The sequence below is a fragment of the Carcharhinus amblyrhynchos genome, chromosome 1 (genome assembly GCF_965287045.1).
Source record: "Carcharhinus amblyrhynchos chromosome 1, sCarAmb.v2.hapA, whole genome shotgun sequence".
NCBI classification, from domain to species: Eukaryota; Metazoa; Chordata; class Chondrichthyes; order Carcharhiniformes; family Carcharhinidae; genus Carcharhinus; species Carcharhinus amblyrhynchos.
The window spans coordinates 107,565,349-107,584,686 of record NC_137324.1 but is presented as its reverse complement, the minus strand read 5'-3'; the positions used below and the strand labels follow the sequence as shown (position 1 = coordinate 107,584,686).

Below are 19,338 nucleotides of genomic sequence, written 5' to 3'. Positions count from 1 at the left end.
AAATGATTCAAGTCTTTTTTTTGCCCTTGGTAACTCCCACCACCAAGTTTGCAAGGCTTTGCTGTGGCTAACTCCAGTTGCGACCTAATTTCAAGAGAAAACTTCTCTAGCAATAAGATTGATAATATTTTCTTCTATATTTGTGTGTCCTCTGTTTTCAGGATCTGATCGAGAAAGTAGTGGTTCTCCGTAAGGCCATTGAACTTAGCCAAGGGACAACCAATAATGGAGTGGGTGCTATTCTAGCAGAGAAGATGAGTCAATATGCTGGTCTGTTAGCTGCCCAAGGAAGTTTGGCTGCTGCTTTGTCTTATCTTCCTACTGATACCAATCAGGTAACAGTGTTTTAGATTTGTCTCAACTTTCTAGCCACATCATCCTTGATGTTAGAAGAAACAAGCAGTTTGAGCGCATAGATGTCTTCATGGGTCACATCAGTGACAGCTTTTAATCAAGGATAAGATTCATATTTTTACAATACCCCTTACAATTCAGGTTGTGGAGACACAGAATTGCCACATGTGACATGTTGTTTTCTAGATTTTTGTCAGCTTTATAAATATTAAAGCAAATAAAGTTTTGGGTAGTTTTTTTTACAATTGTCTTCAGTGTGAATATCACAGGCAATTCTTTCCCTTTCTCGTAAAATATAGTTAATTAGTGTTGTTGATTTTTATCAATTGCCAATCAAAATGATGGCTGAGTGAGTTTTCCTTCGGGTAATTTTGTGCTGTAACAAGACTACAAGCAGGCAACGAAAACCTTACTATGGTGATGCATCTGCAATAATGTTCTAATTACTGAGATGTTAATGAGGCTCATATGGAATGTATAAATGGTACAATTTCTGTAATATTGATGTGGACTACTCAAAAATACAAGAATATGCTGATCAAGGAGAACAAAGTCCCATTTTCTTCTCAAAATTCTACATGTAGAAAAATTCAAATTAATCCAAAACTGAAATAATTGATCTATCCTAATTATTTTTAGTGCATTGTTTGTTTATTTTATCTTGCAGCTAACACCTTTCATGTAGCTCAATACTGTGAACTGACTCTGATCGTATGAAATGACTTGAAATTTATTAAAATACAGACCCCATAAAAGCTGTAGATCTTAAAGGTTACCAAAAGTGACATTAAGTGGGACTAGAAGTTATAATTTGCATTAAAATGGTCTCCAATATATAATAAGTAAACAATAAAATAGCATTAAAATTTATCACATTTCATCTAATATAAATTACATCACCACAATCTATTAGAATCATAGAAATCTTACGGCGCGGAAGGAGATCATTTAACCCTTTGAATTTGCACCAACAACAATCCCACCCAGGCCCTATCCCTGCAACCCACATATTTACCCTACTAATTTCCCTGCCACTAAGGGACAATTTATCATTGCCAATCAACCTAACCTGCGCAACTTTGGATTGCGGGAGGAATCCAGAGCACCCGGACGAAACCCACGAAGACACAGGGCAAATGTGTAAACTCCACACAGACCGTGACCCAAGGCTGGAATTGAACCCGGGTCTCTGGCGCTGTGAGGCATCAGTGCCAGCCACTGTGCTGCCCCAATTTGGAACCCCCTCCTACATGACTGTTGCTCTGATTTTGACTTCAGTTCTCACTTTTCATTTTGCTTTCCCACTCCCTCGTGCAATGTTTCACAGCTTATGCCATTAATAAGCGTTTTTTGTGCTTATTTCCTCTTGCCCACTGTAGTAAGGTGGAAGCTGTTGAGAGAGTTGCAGTAATAGTGAGCAAAAGGTCAGATTCAATGTTACTTGCATTTACCAAAATTAAATGACCAGAGAAAAATATTCTTGATGATGCAGAATAAACATGCTTAGTTTCACAACTTTAAAAAACACAAATTATTGGAAAACGTGATGAGTTTGTCACTGTGACATAATCACATCAGCTTCCACAAAGGAAGTAAAGTGAAGCCAGTTGCTTTGATGACAGCTCCCCTTAAAATGAAACACTCTAGCTTTGAGGAAACTCGTAAATCTATCCTCTCCCCCACCTCATTTTAATTAATTCCTTCATCTTTCAACCAGTTGACGATCCTGCATTTGCGAGACAGACTGTTCCGTGCCCAGGGTGAACAGGCAAGTGGGCAGGAATTGGCTCCATTCCCACAGCAAGTTCCAAAAAGTAGAGTCAATGCCAGCCATTCACATGCTCCAGAGCAGCTGCAGCAACAAGCACCTACACAGCAATACTATGCACAGGTGAGGCTGCTTCTACATACTTTAAGCTAAGATTAGGCATGCATATATTTTTCATATTGTGCATTATATTTTTGAAATGTAAATTCATAACGCCTTGGCTTTCAGGTAAGATTTCAGTTTACTAAATTTAGTTCCTATACTGATCAGGTAGTTGATTCAATAAACTCATTAGCAGTATAGACCAAGCGATGTGCTTGTACTGCCCAGTATTTAACTGCATGATGACATAACCTAGGCTTGTAACAACTTCTGATGTAAGTTAGGTCTTGTCTTTTGTTTATGCCGTTGTATCCACTGTTCCAGTCTTTAAGAAGATAGACTTGATTTTCACAGTTTTCATAGAAGGTATGGTAATAACGATAGAAGGATGCATTTAATTACAATGGCTATAGATAGTGAAATAGAACTTAAAAGAAAAACTGGTGTGACTCCAAAGTGGAAAGTCACTTCTGTAACTTCTGGCATGTGTCCTAGAATGCAGAAGGAACAGAGAGACTTCAGTTGTAATCTTTCAAACATTATTGGATTTACAATTGGTACCAGAAGGCTAGATGGTTGTTCACGTAACACCTTTTGTTCCAAAAAACTGAAAAAGATAAACCAAGTAACCAAAGAGCAGTCAGCTTCTGAGGGTCTTAATTTATAGTAAAACTCATATTTGCTTGGAAAGACATGAATTAATGAAAGACAGTACAAGGTTGTAAAAAGCATGTTTTTTAACAGATTTGGTAGTTCTTGAATAAACAAGGGTGTCACAATGGTTAGCATTGCTGACTCAGCGCCAGGGACCCATGTTCAATTCCAGCCTTGGGTGACTGTCTGTGTGGAGTTAACACACATTCTCCCCATATCTACGTGCGTTTCTGCTGGGTGCTCCAATTTCTTCCCACAGTCCAGAGATGTGCAGGTTAGGTGAATCGGCAATGCTAAATTGCCTGTTAGTGTGCCAAGATGTTAGGGTTAGGTGGATTAGCTATGGTAAATGTATGGAATTATGGGGATAGGACAAGGTAGTGTGCCTGGGTAAGATACTCAGAGAGTCGGTGCAGACTTGATGGGCCAAACGGCCTCCTTTTGCACTGTAGGGATTCTGTGGTTATGTGAAATTGTACTGATAATGCAAATGCAATAATTGCTATGTATATGCATTTTTGTAAGGTGCCACTAAGCCTCAATCAAATTATGCCGCAGTTAGTAAATTGATATGGAGATGGTGGTGTTGGTTATTATCGACACTGCTAACTGCCAGCTCCAAGTGGAAGATTGCGCATATTGACACGTTAATAAATTGGACAGACAAAGGAAATTTAATATGGAGAAAAGTAAGTTGATACATTGGATTGAAGAATAAGAGTAAACAGTAAAATTTTAAAAGTGGAAAGAATTAAGAGTTAGATATACAAATAATTAAAGATTGGAGCATGAGTTATCATTTTATTTTAAGAAATGCATTTGGGATGCTGGATTTTATACAATACAGAGGTAATCTTAGGCCTTTGTGAATCATCCATGCAGTTGCAATTTGAATACTGCAGCCGCTTTTAGACGTCCTTCTTGGAAAATGATGCCAAGAACATGGAGAGTGTGTTTTAGAATTTTACTAACACAGTTCAACCGCAACTTGCATTCTCTGGTACATATAATACAGAAAATATCTCAAGGTATTGACAGATTAGAAATAAGAAAAAGCTTTCATTTATGAAGTGACTTTAAGGTAACCTAATTTGCTTTACAGTCAATTTTGAAATATTGTCACTGTTGTAATTATAGGAAGCTCAGCAACCAACTTACAAATAACAATGTGGTAATGACCAGATCATCTATTTAAGGTAAAAGCAAAATACTGTGGATGCTGGAATCTGAACCAAAAGCAGAAAATGTGGAAACTCTCAGCAGATCTGACAGTATCTGTGGAAAGGGAATAGAGTTAATATTTTGAGTCTGGATGATCCTCATTCAGACTCAAAACGTTAGCTCTATTCTGTCTCCACAAATGCTGTCAGACCCTCTGTAATTTTCCAGCATTTTATGCATCCATTGAATACGTTGGCTGAAGGGTAGATGTTGGCCAGAACTGCCTTGCTGTTCTTTGAAATAGAACGAGGGAACTTTTTACATCCACCCAAGAGGGCAAATGGGACCACAATTTAACATCTCATCCAAAAGACTGCGCTACTCCTTCAGCACTGCACTGAAGTGTCAGCCTGAATCTTATGCTCAAGTCTCTGTACTGGGAGATAGCACGACCTAAAACTATTAAAGGATTTAAACATGAGGATGTGTATTAATAACTTAATAACGTAAGGTATTAGGGTATAGGGAGCCAACATTGACCATCAGTCGCAGGGCAGACAAAATAATCTAGTGAAATATTATAATAAGTATAATAGAAAATCTATGGAGCTGTACAAGATTATGAAGGGTTCTTAATTAGATGGGGAAAAATGTGCTGTTGTATTGTAAAAGTTTAATGTGTTAAGTGGCAGATGGTATTAAGAAGAAGGTGAATATTACCATTTTATTCGACCTGGATTTGCCATTTCTTTAATTTTTTGCATGTTGTCCGCTGCAGTGAAAACTCATAAAATGTGAGTTTTGGCAGCAAATGATGAATAGACTCAGAATGAAATGAGATTGCAGTGTACGGTTTTCTGGAAGGAAGTCTGCAGAAGCTGGCAGTTGAGTGCTACCCGAGGTTGCTGAATCTGATTCCCTTCAGTAACCATAAAGGAATCAGAAAAGCAATGCTTGCAATACAGAGCTAGTCAATATGAAAAAGTTAAGTAAGATTGCAGAATGTTTTGGGTGAAGGAGCCCAATTAGAACATTAACCTGTCCGTTCTTTTTGATTTGATTTATTATTGTGACATGCATTAGTATACAGTGAAAAATATTGTTTCTTGCATGCTATATAGACAAAGCACACCATTCATAGAGTGCATAGGGGAGATGAAGAGGATAGAGTGCAGAATGTAGTGTTGCAGTTACAGATAGGGTGTAGAGAAAGATCGACTTAATACAAGGTAGACCCCTTCAAAAGTTTGGTGGCAGCAGGGAAGAAGCTGTTTTTTGAGTCAGTTGGTATGTGTTTTCAGACATATGTGTTATTTTCCCGATGGAAGAAGGCGGAAGAGAATATATCTGAAGTGCGTGGGGTACTTGATTATGCTGGCTGCTTTTTCAAGGCAGCGGGAAGTGTAGACAGAGTCAGTGGATGAGAGGGTGGTTTGCATGATGGACTGGGCTACGTTCACAACCCTTTGCAGTTTCTTGTGGTCTTGGTCAGAGCAGGAGCCATATGAGGCTGTGATACACCTAGAAAGGATGCATTCAGTGGTGATTTTAGTTAACTGCCTGCCCTACAGTGTACCATTTCAAACATTTTCCATTTTTGTTTCATGCAAAGATTTTCATTTCTCCAAAGAAAATAATTTGTGTTCCCGAGCTGAGAAATGATGATGGGAAAGTGTAGTAGGTGTCAGACACAGACAGCTGTGAAACCTGTTTCTGCTCATCTTTTCTACTCATTGATTTAGATGGGTGGAAATCAATGTGGACCTGAAATTGGACTGACCTCCAGATACAAAAATTGCAATGTGCATTCCCACCATACAACTCCCTTCACTTGGAGTGCCAAACTGTCTCATTTTCCTCAAAGTCCTCCTTCCAAAGCTGATATCTAATAGTTTCTGAGGGTGATTTGTTGTTCTTTGTTCATTAGCAGTTCCACACTTACAAAAATGTATTATTCACTGAAGTGATAGAGGAATTGGTGCATGTTAATTAAACCAACTCTAATTGAATAGACTGGCTATCAAAGAGAATTGTGAAATTATAGGTGTATATTGTTGGGGGGTGGGATTTGGGTTGTGTGCTCTAACCTCACCTCTATAAATTCCTATTTTGAGGGTTGGGTGATTCTTTTTCTCTCATTTTGCACGGTTGCTAGTTGCAGTGTTTTCAGTTGTGCTTCTCACCATTGCTGGGGTCTGTCTCTATTCTTTATCATTACCCTAACTGCTTGATATGACCATTTGTCTTCTGTTTATTTTGCCATCCAGGCTCTGATTGGTACTGAATGTATCCAATGCTGATAAATAGCTTGGGACCTTAATAGCTATTCACCATCAACTTTGGATTTTACAACTCAAGTCCAGCAGCACATACATAAATTTAATGTGGGGCCTTTTACATTAACTCTTTGGAAATGCCTCAATATAGCCATCAAAGATGATGGAAATAGATTCAATAATAGCTTTCAAAAGGGAATGAGGCCACGCCTGGAGTATTGTGTGCACTTTTGGTGTCCTTAACTGAGGAAGGATGTCCTTGCTTTGGAGGGAATGCAGCAAAGAGTTAGTAGACTGATTCCTAGGATGGCAGGTCTGTCATAGGAGAAACAAATCAGTTAGGATCATATTAATTGGAATTTATAAGAATGAGAGGGAATCTCATAGCAACTTATAAAATTCTAACAGTATTAGACAGGGTGGCTTCAGAGAGAATGTTCCCAATAGTAGGGGAGTCCTGAACCATGGGTCATCATTTGAGGATAAGGGGTAAACCTTTTAGGGCTGAGCTGAGGAGAAATTTCTTCACCCAGAGAGTGATGAATGTGTGGAATTCACCTCTATGTTTCTAAAACCTTGAAGGGGAAAACATTACAGGTCTGTGGGGTCTGACTGGTGGAGTGGTATCAATTAGAGAGCTCTTTCAAAGAGCTATCATATGCATTGTGGACTAAATGACCGCTTCTCTGGCTTGTGGTTGAACCATAGAATGAGACAGCAAAGTGCAACAGTGTATAGAGCATGTTATTTGAACTGGGAATATAACATAAAAATGAGATTTCTTTCAACAGTACTAAAATTAGGTGTTGAAAATGCTGTTCTAGCCTGCTAGCAGGTTGGATGAAGGGAATATCATGGATTTGAGTGACTCAGCCAATCACAAATGACACTATAGATATTATAGATACACAATGGAAAATGTTGGAATGTCAAAAGGACCAGGCATTGACTTGTGCTGAACTAATTAGAAGACCCCTACATGACTGAACAGACAAGGCAGACACAATTCTACTTTATGTATATAAATGAAGAAAATCCTTGCATATAACATTTACTTTCTGCCTAAATTAACACTATTTCCTCTGCCATAATTTTTTAGTTATGCTTTTTATGTTGCCATTACAATGGAAAAATCCTGGGCCCGATTTTACAATTTTCGTTCTAAGTGCTAAATCTGAGCGTAATGCAGATTCAATTTAGAAATCTGCTTTCAGGCGCCCCCATACCACTCAGCCTGAAAAAAACATCTCTGGTCCTATTTGTGCTGTGGGTGGGGCTTAGTGCGGCCAAAACGATCAGTGCTCTGAACTACGCGTGCGCAGTTAGAACAAAATCTGAGAAAGCGTGCCAGGGTCAGATTCCGCACCCCCCCCCCCCCCCCCCCCCCCCCCCCCGGGCCGGAGAATCCCGCCTGGGATACATCTTGCCTCCTCCGCCCCCCCTACCGAGAAACATCTGACCCGCCTCCCTCTCCCTTATCACCAGACAACGATCAGTCTTCCCCCACTACCAGAGATACATCTGACCCGCCTTCTTCTTCTTCCCCCCCACCAGACAACGATCTGGCATCACTCCCCTTCCCCTCCCCATCACTGATCTGAGTCAGAGAGCCATAAGAAGCTCTGAATTCACCTCTTCAGCAGCTGGAGCACCCGATTCAGACGTTTATTGTTCATTACGGCGTGGTTCCCGATTGGCGAATGCGGTGGTAAAGGGGAAAATGCTGATAAAGTTGGGCGGGCAGTTCATTAATTCAATTTAAATATGTGCAAATGCATTTAAATCGTCATTGCCCCCGTTTTGGATGTGAATTGAATCACTGCCATTCCTGGGTTTCGGTAGTAGCCATCTGCACAGACGCGGGTGCAGATCACGTTAATGGCCTCACACCCAACTTTACCATGTTTTCATGCCTGAAAATGGGCACAACGCAATGGTAAAATAGAGCCCCATGTGTCAACATTTTTCTGTCACATTTTTTAAAGCTGCCTTTGCAGGTCTCCAAATAGTTGGTGGCCTGCTGCGTAGCATGTGATGAATTGAAAAATTCTCTTATCTACCAGGTAAAATTGGAGGAAACAGGCCAGAGGTTTTGTGGGAACTGGAGTGGATAGGTTAGTCATCTGCCCACCTTCTGTCTTCAGTTAAAGCCAAAAATGAGAAGCTTTAGTTTGCCAAACATATTTCTGACACTTCAACCCCACTCCTGATCCTAATCCACCCATTTCCTTTCATTAAAATTCAGTCCTTGGTATTTATGATAGCATCATTGAGAAAATTTCAGGAAAGATTTGGCAAGACAGTAAATTGAATTTAAGGAAACGTTGAGTTTTCAGGCAAATAAATAAGTGCTGAACAAACGTACATCAATGTTGCAGCGATAATTTGTTGAGTTAAAAAAGAATAAGTAAAGGAAATTACTGTAAAATTGGAGGTTCAGTGTATGTGAGTACATGTGTGACTGAGTGAGAAAACTGAGACTAGGCATAAGACAGACTCACGCCCACCTTTCACTCAGTCACTCAGTCCCACTCTCCATTTCGCCGGCCACTCACTCCTATGCCCTCACCCACTTTGTTACACAGTCACTCTCACACACATATCCTCTCAGACACCGCCTTCATCCCAGTCCCACCAAAATGACAAAACCTCAACTTTACTGGGCCCAAAGTGACTTTGCCTCCCGGGTCCTGTTGTTATATCCCTTGGGCTACTTTCCCGCCATGAATTGGTTGTGCAGGCTTTGCCCCCTGTCCACTCCCCCCTTGTGAAGTCAATGTTTTGGGAGCGTCATGAATGAGGGGTCACTTAAAAAATGAGTTGTGCATTTAGGATGGAGATGAGGGAAAATATAGGGTTGTGGGTGTTTGTAACTCTTCCTCAAAGGCAGTGGGAGGAGAATCTTTGAATACCTTGATGAAAGAAGTAGATAGATTATTGATAAGCAAGGGGCTGAAAGGTTATTGGAGATGGGCAGGAATGTGGAGTTGAGGTTAAAATCAGATCAGCCATCAACTGGTGGTGCAGACTTGGGGGGCTGATTGACTTACTCCTGCTCCTCGTATGCATTTTTGAAACATAATTACTTTAAGCAGGTTCATAAAGGTGAAAATTGAGCCAAAAGTTTAAGGAGGGAATTCTAGAACTCTGGGACTTGATGGCTGAAGATATGGCCACAAATAATACGTTGATTAAAATTGGGGATTCTCATGAGGCCAAAATTGGATTGTGTGGAAGGTCATGGAGCAATTTAAACATTAATTAAAATTTTAAAATCAAGGACTTGTTTAACCAAGAATTGATCCAGTTCAGCGGGCACCAGGCTGAAACATCAGCGGGACATGGTGTGAGTAAGCCCACCAGCATTAGACTTTTGGATGCTGTCAAGTTACGAGAGAGCAAAATGTGGGCTGTGAGCCAGGAGTGGGCTGGAACAGTCAAGTCTAGAGGTAACACAGAAATGGATGGGGGTTTCAGCAGATGCACTGTGGAAGAGGTGGAATCATATGATGTTATGAAGATGGAAATAGCTGGTCTTAATAATGAGGTAGAATATGAGGTCAGAAGCTCATTCCAGAGTCAAACGTGACATCAAGGCTGCGGACAGTCTGGTTTAGCCTCTGACGATTGCTAAGGGTAGGAAACGGAGTTCTGAACCAGGACCAATTCAGAGTGGTCTTTGTATGATAGCTGTACTGTTGGTCTTTTGTCCACAGCAATCCTCTTGCTTGGGAACTTTTCCTTATGGCTGATGGTGGTGTCTTTATGGTTTCCTGAGGGTGACAGCTCTTAATAGAGGGATGCTGCAAGTGATGAGGGAGTCCTTTGAAGGGAAAAATTGCTGTCAGTTATTACCTGTTTCCCCATTTTTGATATGCTTGATTTTTCTTTTGTTGCCTTTTTAGTGTCATTGTTGACGCCATGAGGGAGTCACTGAAGCTTATACACTTCTATATTAAAATAGATGTTTTCTTTATTTTTGATGGTTTTATTGGGAATTTGCTGGGTAATTGGTAGTTGGATGCAATTGTTTTTGCAGGTTGCTATACACTAGATGTCTAAGTATGTGTAAAGACTGGTTAGAAATGTTTATGCCCTATTATAGTGTTGTGTTGCCCACTCTGATTATGTTCATAACAGCATGTACGTTCTGTTTACTTCATGGCCTAGTTTCAATTGCAACTTATTTGACCTCATTAAACAGAGTGCCATACGATTTAAAGGAAAACATTAACAGTTTGAAATTGTTTGCATAATCTTGACCTTGTAATGTCTTACATAAAATAGTTTAATTTTTCAAATCTAGTATGAGTGTTTTAAAGTATGAGTGTTGTCCAACTGAATTTGTGCATTTATTACTTTAACTTTCAAACCACATTAGCTGGAAGTGGCTATTATAAAATGGGATCTATAGTAGTTTGAAAGGACTCAACATTTGTTCTCCTGTGGCCTTAGACCTTTGATTTCCCCTCTGAACTAAACAACTATTGCTACACTCCAAATAAGCACTGAGACATTTTGTTAAGATATATTATCACAACTGCTTTGTTTCTTTCCCCACCCTGGTATGTTACCAATACAAGAATTGTGTGTAAATAACCTGCATCAATAATACTAAGATCTCAAATGTAGTCTATTTATCATTCCTAAGGGCAGTCTATTCACTCCACAGATATTAACTGGCAATGAGATCATTTAAGTTTAGGCTTGTTGAATCAGATATGTCCACAGAATACGTTTTTTTATATCAATATAATTTGTGACAAGCATTCAGCTAAGCACTGGCATTTCTTAATAGAGGAGTACATTTCACTATGAAACAATGAAACAAATAGGACAAATTCAGTGTCATTTTTCTAGGAACCATGCCAGCCCTGGTTTTTGAGGCCTTCATGACTCAGTTAGTTGCATTCTCGTCTCTTGACTCAGAAGGCTGTGGATTCAGGTCTCACTCCAGAACCTGAGCACAAAAATCAAGGCTGACACACTGCAATGCAGTACTGAGGTGGTGCTGCAATGTTGGAGATATTGGCCTAAATTTTCCTGTCCTGTCTGCTGCAGAAATCATCATGGGATGGCATGAAAATTTGACTGACTAGCAAAACTGCTGATTTTGTGCAGGGGTAGCAGACGGGATCCGAAAGTTCTGCCCGCTGTCTTTTGGTTGAGATACTAAAGCCAAGGCCCTGTCTGTCCTCATGGCTGGGGGTGAAAGATCCCATTACACTGTTTTGGAGAAGAGATGATGTAGAGTGATCCTGGGTGTTCTGGCCAACATTAATCCCTCAATCAACCACAAAAACAGATAATCTGGTCATTATTTCATTGCTGACTGTGGGAGTTTACTATGCGCAAATTGACTGCATTCCCTTAATTACAACAGCGACCGGGGTGGAATTTAGTGAACTGATATGGCCCTAGTGGGAAACCCACATCGCTTCCAAAGGGGAGACCCTATCAAATGAAGTGCCTGTCAGGCCAGTGTTGGGCCTTCCCTGGGAGTTAGGACCCTGGGGCAGGAGGTTTGACCCCAAGGGCAGCTGGCTAATCAGAGGCCAGTAATTCTCCATTGCTGACTGAGCCGTCAGGAACTGGGCTGCTGCTGATAGTTCTCCAGAGTCTTCTGCAGGGATTGTTTTCAGATCCCTGACTCAGGTCAGTGTGTGGGATGAGGGTTTGCAGGTAGGCCAGGGGGTGCTGGAAGTGAGGGCAGAATTTTAGCTTTCAGCACCCACCCCACCTTCCCGGTGCATGACCTGCATTCGGGTACCAGTTGCCTCTGACAAAGGGACCACCGTGACCACACCCCTCCTTCCCTTTCTGAAATCCGCAAATCCTGCGGTTGAACGATCTTCAGAGTCCTTTTACCCATCCAACATCAATATTTACTTAGCTGGGCATTTTTGGCATATCTTGTTTGTTTAATTTTCTAACTGGTTATTGGTTAGCTATTTCAAAATATTGAGACTTGAGACTTTAAGTTGAAAAGTTACAATTTTTATTGCTTCAATATATTCAATATCAAATAAAAAGCAAATAGCAGTATTAAGCTATCAGATTCTTTTGAGGATTGAATCTATCAGCTCAGCTTACAGGATCTTTGTTGCTATCCTGATTAACCCCTACCATTCAGTATTATTACATTCGCCTAAAGTTATTCTGCAGCGTGTCTCACCTTTGTGTTTCCTGCATTTTCTGTGTTTCCATTTATTTTGTCTGCCAGGTTCTCCCAGCTCAAATCTCTCTCCTTTCAAATCCCATAGCTGGAATAGTAATGTAGCTGATGCAATTGGAGTGCTTAGGGGTGTGCACCATTCTGTGACCATTGTCAATTCCAATTCCTGCTTGGCCAACAGGAGCCATGATTTACGTGCTGTTTATGTCAGCACCAGTTCTATACCACTTATGTTGAGAGTGAAAGCCAACGTGCCAAATAAATGATCCAATCGAGCTTTAAGGTCCAGGGAATAGGGTTAGTGCACACAGATTGTTTAAGCTTATAGATGGAGGAAGAATCATCAATATGGGTTAGGCAAAATGATAAGTATTTCTAATTGTTGGGTTTACATTCTTTTGCTATAGTTTGACGGAATTTGCCACCCATGGTAATTTTCATCTGTTTATTTTTAAGGGAATTTTTTTTAATGCATCACCCCAGCCATATTCTCCCTACATTTTGTTCCTAGATGGACAAAAACTACAGTAGTCAGCTCCCAGTTCCTGCAGTTGCATTGCAGCCATTCGCCAAACCTCCTTCAACAGCATTTTCCAAACCTGTGACCGTTACCATTTAGAAGGACAAGGGCAGCAGATGGATGGGAGCATCACTACTTGCAAGTTCCCCTGCAAGTTCCACCTTAGCCTGACTTGGAAATATATTGCTGTTCCTTAACCATCATTGGGCCAAAATTCTGAAACTCCCTTTCTAACAGCACTGTTGGTATACCTATATCAGAAGGTGGATCATCATCTCCACCTCGGGGTGGCTGATAATGCTTGGCCCATGTCCTGTGAATGGCAAATTTTGTAAAACGCACACAAAACTGGATAGAGTCTTCCTCACTATCTTTTCTTTGCCTGCTATATTTTGGGAATCTGGATTTGAATTAAAAATTTTAAATCAATGGGACGTGATATTGGCTGCCACTTGGCTCACTTCTGTGCTGGATTCTGTGGCTGACTTGACAAAAGGGAACCATTTGTTGTCTACATCAAGAAAAGTTTCTTCCCGCACCCTTCAGCACTAAGGCTATTTCTTCGTCACTGGAAGGGTTTATTGTTTCCGCCTATCTACCAACAGGCATCTTCCATTGATTTCTCCTATTGACTATATGTGACACCAACAATTATCAAAAAATCCATTCTATGTGCTTGCAGAAATTGGACTCAGACCTGGGCCTCTGCTTTGTGACATGGCATAGTGCATAATGCCTTCATTGATTGTATGTCTTAATGACATAACCACTGTTAATCTCAATAGAACACGTGCTTGCTAAAATTTGAGGAGTAAGGTTACTTTCCTTGTCTTTGATGTCAAGTGTCTTTATATTGCACTGGTCTTCGTTTGTTATTGTTTGTGTGCATGTTTTTGTGGAAAGCTATCATGTCACCTTTTACTTTCTTTGGTATAAAATATAGATGGGTGTTCTGTGGTTCCTTATTTTATTTCCATTATTGGTGTCTGTCTCTGTTTGATTCAGGTTAGACCTGCCCCTACTGTTACATCATGGAGTAACCAAACTTCCACTGCCCTTCCCAGCTTCCCATCAGCTTCTGCATCAGCACAGGTACAATAGTGTTAATCTATTACTCTTTCCCAAATTAGCAGCCTATTTTCACATTTTAAAAAAATTGCACTGGCAATCGAGAGCAACACTCTATCCACTTCACTTGCTGTCTGTGTATAGTTTATTGCTGTCCTTCCTGAATATTTTTGTTTAAATTTTGGAAAGAATTCAGAGTCCTGATTTTTAATTTACTTAGATATCAGTTCAAACATTAACTGATTCTCTTGCCTATTTAATGTTGCTTAGAAATGTTGAATAAAGGGATCCATATCTGTAAAGTGATTCCTTCCAACTGGGTATCCATGAAATCTCCTTATGGAGCATATTGAACGTGATGGGAAAAAATTAAAAACTTCAAACATCAGTCATTTTCCCCACTTTTGTGACTCTTATTTATAAGTTCACTATAATTGAATATATTTTCTTTTAGCAATGGGATTGGGGGTGTGAAGGTAGATTTAATGTGCACAACCTTGATGAAGAACATGCGCACATGCACATGTCCCAAATGAAACATGATGTATTGTGACAGTGCAGCAGTGTTCACTCCAGGATGCTTATAGGAATGCTGGAGTATGGGGATTTGTACATACTAGTTGCAGCACTTGAGAGATTCTGCTTCTGTTGCTTTGTGCAAGCCTCATTCACAGCTTTTATCACTGCATTGTTAGACTCGATTGCTTGGAAAGGTTTAGTGTTGTTGAAGATATGACTGGTCACGTTACAGACGATTTTGTTTAAGCATCCAAAAAAGATAGTGATGAAGTATTTATGTTGATAGGGCTGTTCACCTGCATTCTTTTGTTGGATACAAAGATAAAATAAAAGGGAGCTCAGTGCCAGGGATATGATGTAAAATTACATTAATCCCCTCCATCAAACATTCTGAACCACAAGCTACTATATTGGGAAGAGATCCAATTTCTAATGTTTTGTGTGAAAGCCACTGTTGCTTTTTCATCCAATTTTGGATGATGGCTACTGTCCAAAAATAATTGTTTCCGCTCAGATTTTTGATAACCCTAATTTGTAGATAAAAAACGTTCTTTCTTGGAGGCAATATCCTATGCAAAGGTGTGAAGCAAAACTATGCCTGCTGCACTCAGTCAGCAGTGTGTGCTGCTACCTTTAACAAGGGCGAGTAAGAAGGAAATCATTTGACTTCTCAGTGTGATATTAGACATTAGAATATCAAGACTGAATGAATAATTGAAATTCGCTGTGTTTTCAAAACAAATTTTAAAATTGATGCATTAAAATGTTAATGTACCAAGTTGCATTGTGTCTTAGTTGTTTTACAATTAGCTTGGAGATAGTGAAGTATTAGAAATTATGGACTGCTACTATCTGAGCTTTTTAACTGAATTAACATCTATAAACTCTTGTTATAGTATGAAAAATATCTGTCCAAGAAGCAGTTTCTTCTGTAACTTACCTGAAAACTATAATGCTTTAAATCAAGAGACCATTTCTGTCTTTCGTTTAATGTTGAGCTATATATGAAAAACTAACTCTAGTTAAAAGGATAGTGTGAACAAAATGGGAGAAAGCATCAAGAATGTTTTGAATGTATCCTCTTCTAAAATAAATTTAATATGATATAACTTCATAAGTTTAAAGTTTGTTTACTGAAGTCACAAGTAGGCTTCCATTAACATTGCAACGAAGTTACTGTGAAAATCCCCTAGTCACCATACTCCGGCACCTGTTGGGATACACTGAGGGAGAATTTAGCATGGCCAGTGCACCTAACCAGCAGCAGCTAACCAGGAGAAAATCCGTGCAGATGCGGGGAGAACGTGCAGACTCCACACAGACCCAAGCCGGGAATCAAACCCAGGTCCCTGCCTCTGTGAGGCAGCAGCGCTAACCACTGTGCCACCCTGTGTTCAGGAATTTACTTCCCCACAGTCCCTTGCTTTGCTACCTTCTATCATGCTTTCAAATGATTTGTTTTTAAAACAAAATCATATTTCTGTAGTTACCTTTCACCGCCTCCCCTTTCCCCAAGTCCTCCTCTTTTTGCTTGGTGCTGGTGACCATGCCTCGCAAAATGAGACATGTTTGCACGTGTATAAATGTGGGTTATTTTAAAATTTGTGCTGTCTTCCAAAAAAATTGCATTCTTAAAGGTTTTGAATGAAAAAATTCTTCCCAATGTTAGTCCTTATCATTCAAGTATACCATAGGAACCATTCAAATGTGTTGCAGTTTTCTAAATGTTCACATTGTCTTTTAATCCCCCATTGGCCAGACCCTAAATGTTCTCCGGTAAAAGTCGACTTTTGAACCCAAATTTATAGGCAAAAGGTATGGGGTTGACCCACACGTGAGTAATATTTCACAAGGGTTGAAATCCATGTAAGCTTGTGGGTATGAGGACACACTTCGGGGCTTTCACTTTACCATTGTTTCGTTGCACTGATGGACCATGTGTGATGGAGTCAGTGCCATTTTGGCCTATTCCACTCCCTGAAACTCTCTCCCACTTGCAGTGCTTTTCAGTCATTTCCTTCCTTTTGCTGCCCCTCTCCTGAGCTCTCGCTCACAGCAAGGGTTCGGGAGAGGAAGTAGTGAACAGAAAGGTCAGGAGAGGGAGATAGTTGGCCCATGGGTGAAGTGGTGAGCAAGTTGAGGGGAGAGAGTTTAGATGCAGGAGAGCAGTGACTGAGAGACTTGGTGAATGAGAGAAAGTTGACCTGTGGGAGAGGTGATGATCGGGTGGCAAGGAGAAAGAGTTAGGAATTTTTTTGAGCCAGAAGATGGGGGCTGCCGTGTACACAAGATCGATTAATACTTGAGTATATCTGGTATATTTTACTTTTGGAAGTCTCATTTTGAATACAATTCTACAGCTTCATGCTCTGGTTTACTCTTTCCCCAGGGTGAAGCCCCACCACCAGGCTTCGTACTGCAGGGCATTCCAAATCCCAGTGGACAGGCTCAGTCACCAACCTCAACGACAACTGTTTATAACATGTATTCCCAAGTAGGGTCCCGTCAGACATTTCCTCAAAGTAAGTGGAATTGATAATGTCTCTCTTTGCTCTGACTCCAACTATCATGGAAATTATTTATAAGTTCAATGTCATTCGTTCTGTCACTATTGTCTGACCGCAGTTTCAGAAAATATCCAGCAAGTGCTTGATGCATTAATTGTCTTTTTTTAATCTGCAGGATATGTGTCCATTTAGCTGTCCTAACTATCCCAGACATAGTTGAGATGATAGTAATTCTACTTTTTCTTGTTGGCTTAGATTTCTGGTGGTCACCAAATGGCAACAAATATGGACAATTGAAGTTCTGAAGTGAGAACTCCATCTCATTATACAACAATTTAATGTTCATATAATCCCCACAGTGCAAAAGGAGGCCATTCAGCCCATTGAGCCTGCGCCGACAACAATCCCATCTAGTCTTCTAAGGCAAATAAATAAGAAAAGGATAATGAAAGGAATGTTTAGGACAATTCAAGACATATATGAGACCTGTGCCTGGAGATAGAGGACATGGCTGAGGTTCTAAATTACTATTTTGTCTCACTCTTTACCTTGGAAGAAGATGCTACACAGTTCTTAGTGAAAGAGAAGTAGTTGTGTCACAGATGGGCTAAAAGTTGATAGAAGAGGAGGATTTAGAAAGGCTGCCTGCATCTAAGTCACAAGGCCAGATAGAATGTATCTAAGGATACTGAGGGAAGTAATGGTGGGAATTGAACAGGCACAGGCTGTAATCTTCCAGTCCTCTTTGGATACAGTGCTAGTGCCAGAGGACTGAAGAACTGCAAATGTTACACCCTTGTCCAAAAAGAGTGTGCATGGATAAACTTAGCAACAACAGATCAGTCATCTTAACTTTGGTGATGGAAAAACTTTTAGAAATTATAATCCTGGACAAAATTAACAGTCACTTGAATAAGTGTGAATTAGTTGAGGAAAGCCAGTATACATTTCTTAAAGGTAAATCGTGTTTAACTAACTTGATTTGAATTTTTTTAATGAGGCAATAGGTTGGTGAGAACATTGTGGTTGATGTGGTCCACTTGGACTTCCACAAGGCCTTTGATAAAGTGTCACATAATATGCTTGCGCATGAATTTTAAAGTCCGTGGAATAAAGGTGACAGTGGCAGTGGACAACAAAGTTGTAATGAATAGGGGACATTATACAGTAGGGTAGGGACAAGGACTGCTACTTTTCTTGATTTATATTAATGACCTAGATTTGGATGTGCATAGCACAATTTCAAAATTTTCAGATGACTCATGAACTGTGAGGAGGAAAATGATAGACTTCAAGAGGATGTACAAGTTGGTGGAATGGGCAGATACGTGACATTTAATACAGAGAAATGTAAAGAGGTGCATTTTGGTCAGAAGAACAAAGGAAGGCATCAAAAGATAAAGGGTGCAATCCTAAAGAGAATGAAGGAGCAGAGAGATGTGGATTTCTGTGCACAAGTTGTTGAAGGTGATGGGTTGGGTTAAGAAAGGGGTTATAAAGGCATATGGGATCCTGAGCTTTATAAATAGCATACAAAAACAAGGATGCTGTGATAAACTTTTATAAAACACTGATTCAGCCTCCACTGAAATATTGTGTGCAATTTTGGACAATGCACTTTCGGAAGGCTGGAGGAAAATGTGCAGAAATGGTATATGAGAATATGAATAGTTTAGAGAAACATGCGTTATTCTGAGAGAAGAGAAAGTTGCAGGAACTTATCACAGTTTTTGTGTTTTGCCCAATATTTTGCTGAGTTATAACCCATAATAAATGTTTCTTTAATCATTCTTACTTGTTTACTAACATTGAAATTCTGTTCCATAGCTTACCAACCACAGCAGCTCCCCCAAGGAGCAGGAGGACCAACTTATTATCAACCTCATCAACCTACTGCACCCCCACCACCATCTTCCTACCCGTCTGTATATTTGCCTTCTGTTCCCTCTCACGCTTTGCCTCCTTCTGTGGCTCCTCCATATCCAGGACAGCTACAAACATCCTCTCCATCATCTGGCCCTGCTTCTGCTTTTCTTCCTCTCTCTGGAGCATCCTACCAGCATGGCGGACCTGGAGCTCCAGCATCTTCTGTGGGCTATCCACCATCAACTGGATCAACAGGTACACTACCTGCAAGTAATGAGCTGCCTGCCTCACAAAGAACAGGTCTGTTGTTGTTGGCATGATGTTTTTATTTTCTTGTGTGGAATGCATTTTGCATTTAACATTGTATG

The 19,338-nt window shown here is 40.2% G+C and overlaps 1 protein-coding gene across 9 annotated transcripts in view; it reads left to right on the top strand.

The window, feature by feature from the left end:
• Nucleotides 1–19,338, top strand: part of sec31a (SEC31 homolog A, COPII coat complex component) — a 106,773-nt gene that overhangs the window by 67,318 nt on the left and 20,117 nt on the right. For 5 of the 9 annotated variants that reach the window (XM_080190381.1, XM_080190391.1, XM_080190417.1 and 2 more), the window contains 5 exons: nucleotides 162–335; nucleotides 2,072–2,245; nucleotides 14,016–14,102; nucleotides 16,987–17,119; nucleotides 18,932–19,270. In XM_080190381.1, the coding sequence (XP_080046507.1) occupies nucleotides 162–335; nucleotides 2,072–2,245; nucleotides 14,016–14,102; nucleotides 16,987–17,119; nucleotides 18,932–19,270 (907 nt within the window). The remainder of the gene's footprint in view (nucleotides 1–161; nucleotides 336–2,071; nucleotides 2,246–14,015; nucleotides 14,103–16,986; nucleotides 17,120–18,931; nucleotides 19,271–19,338) is intronic. The other 4 variants (XM_080190427.1, XM_080190408.1, XM_080190435.1 and 1 more) reach the window with 3 other exon arrangements.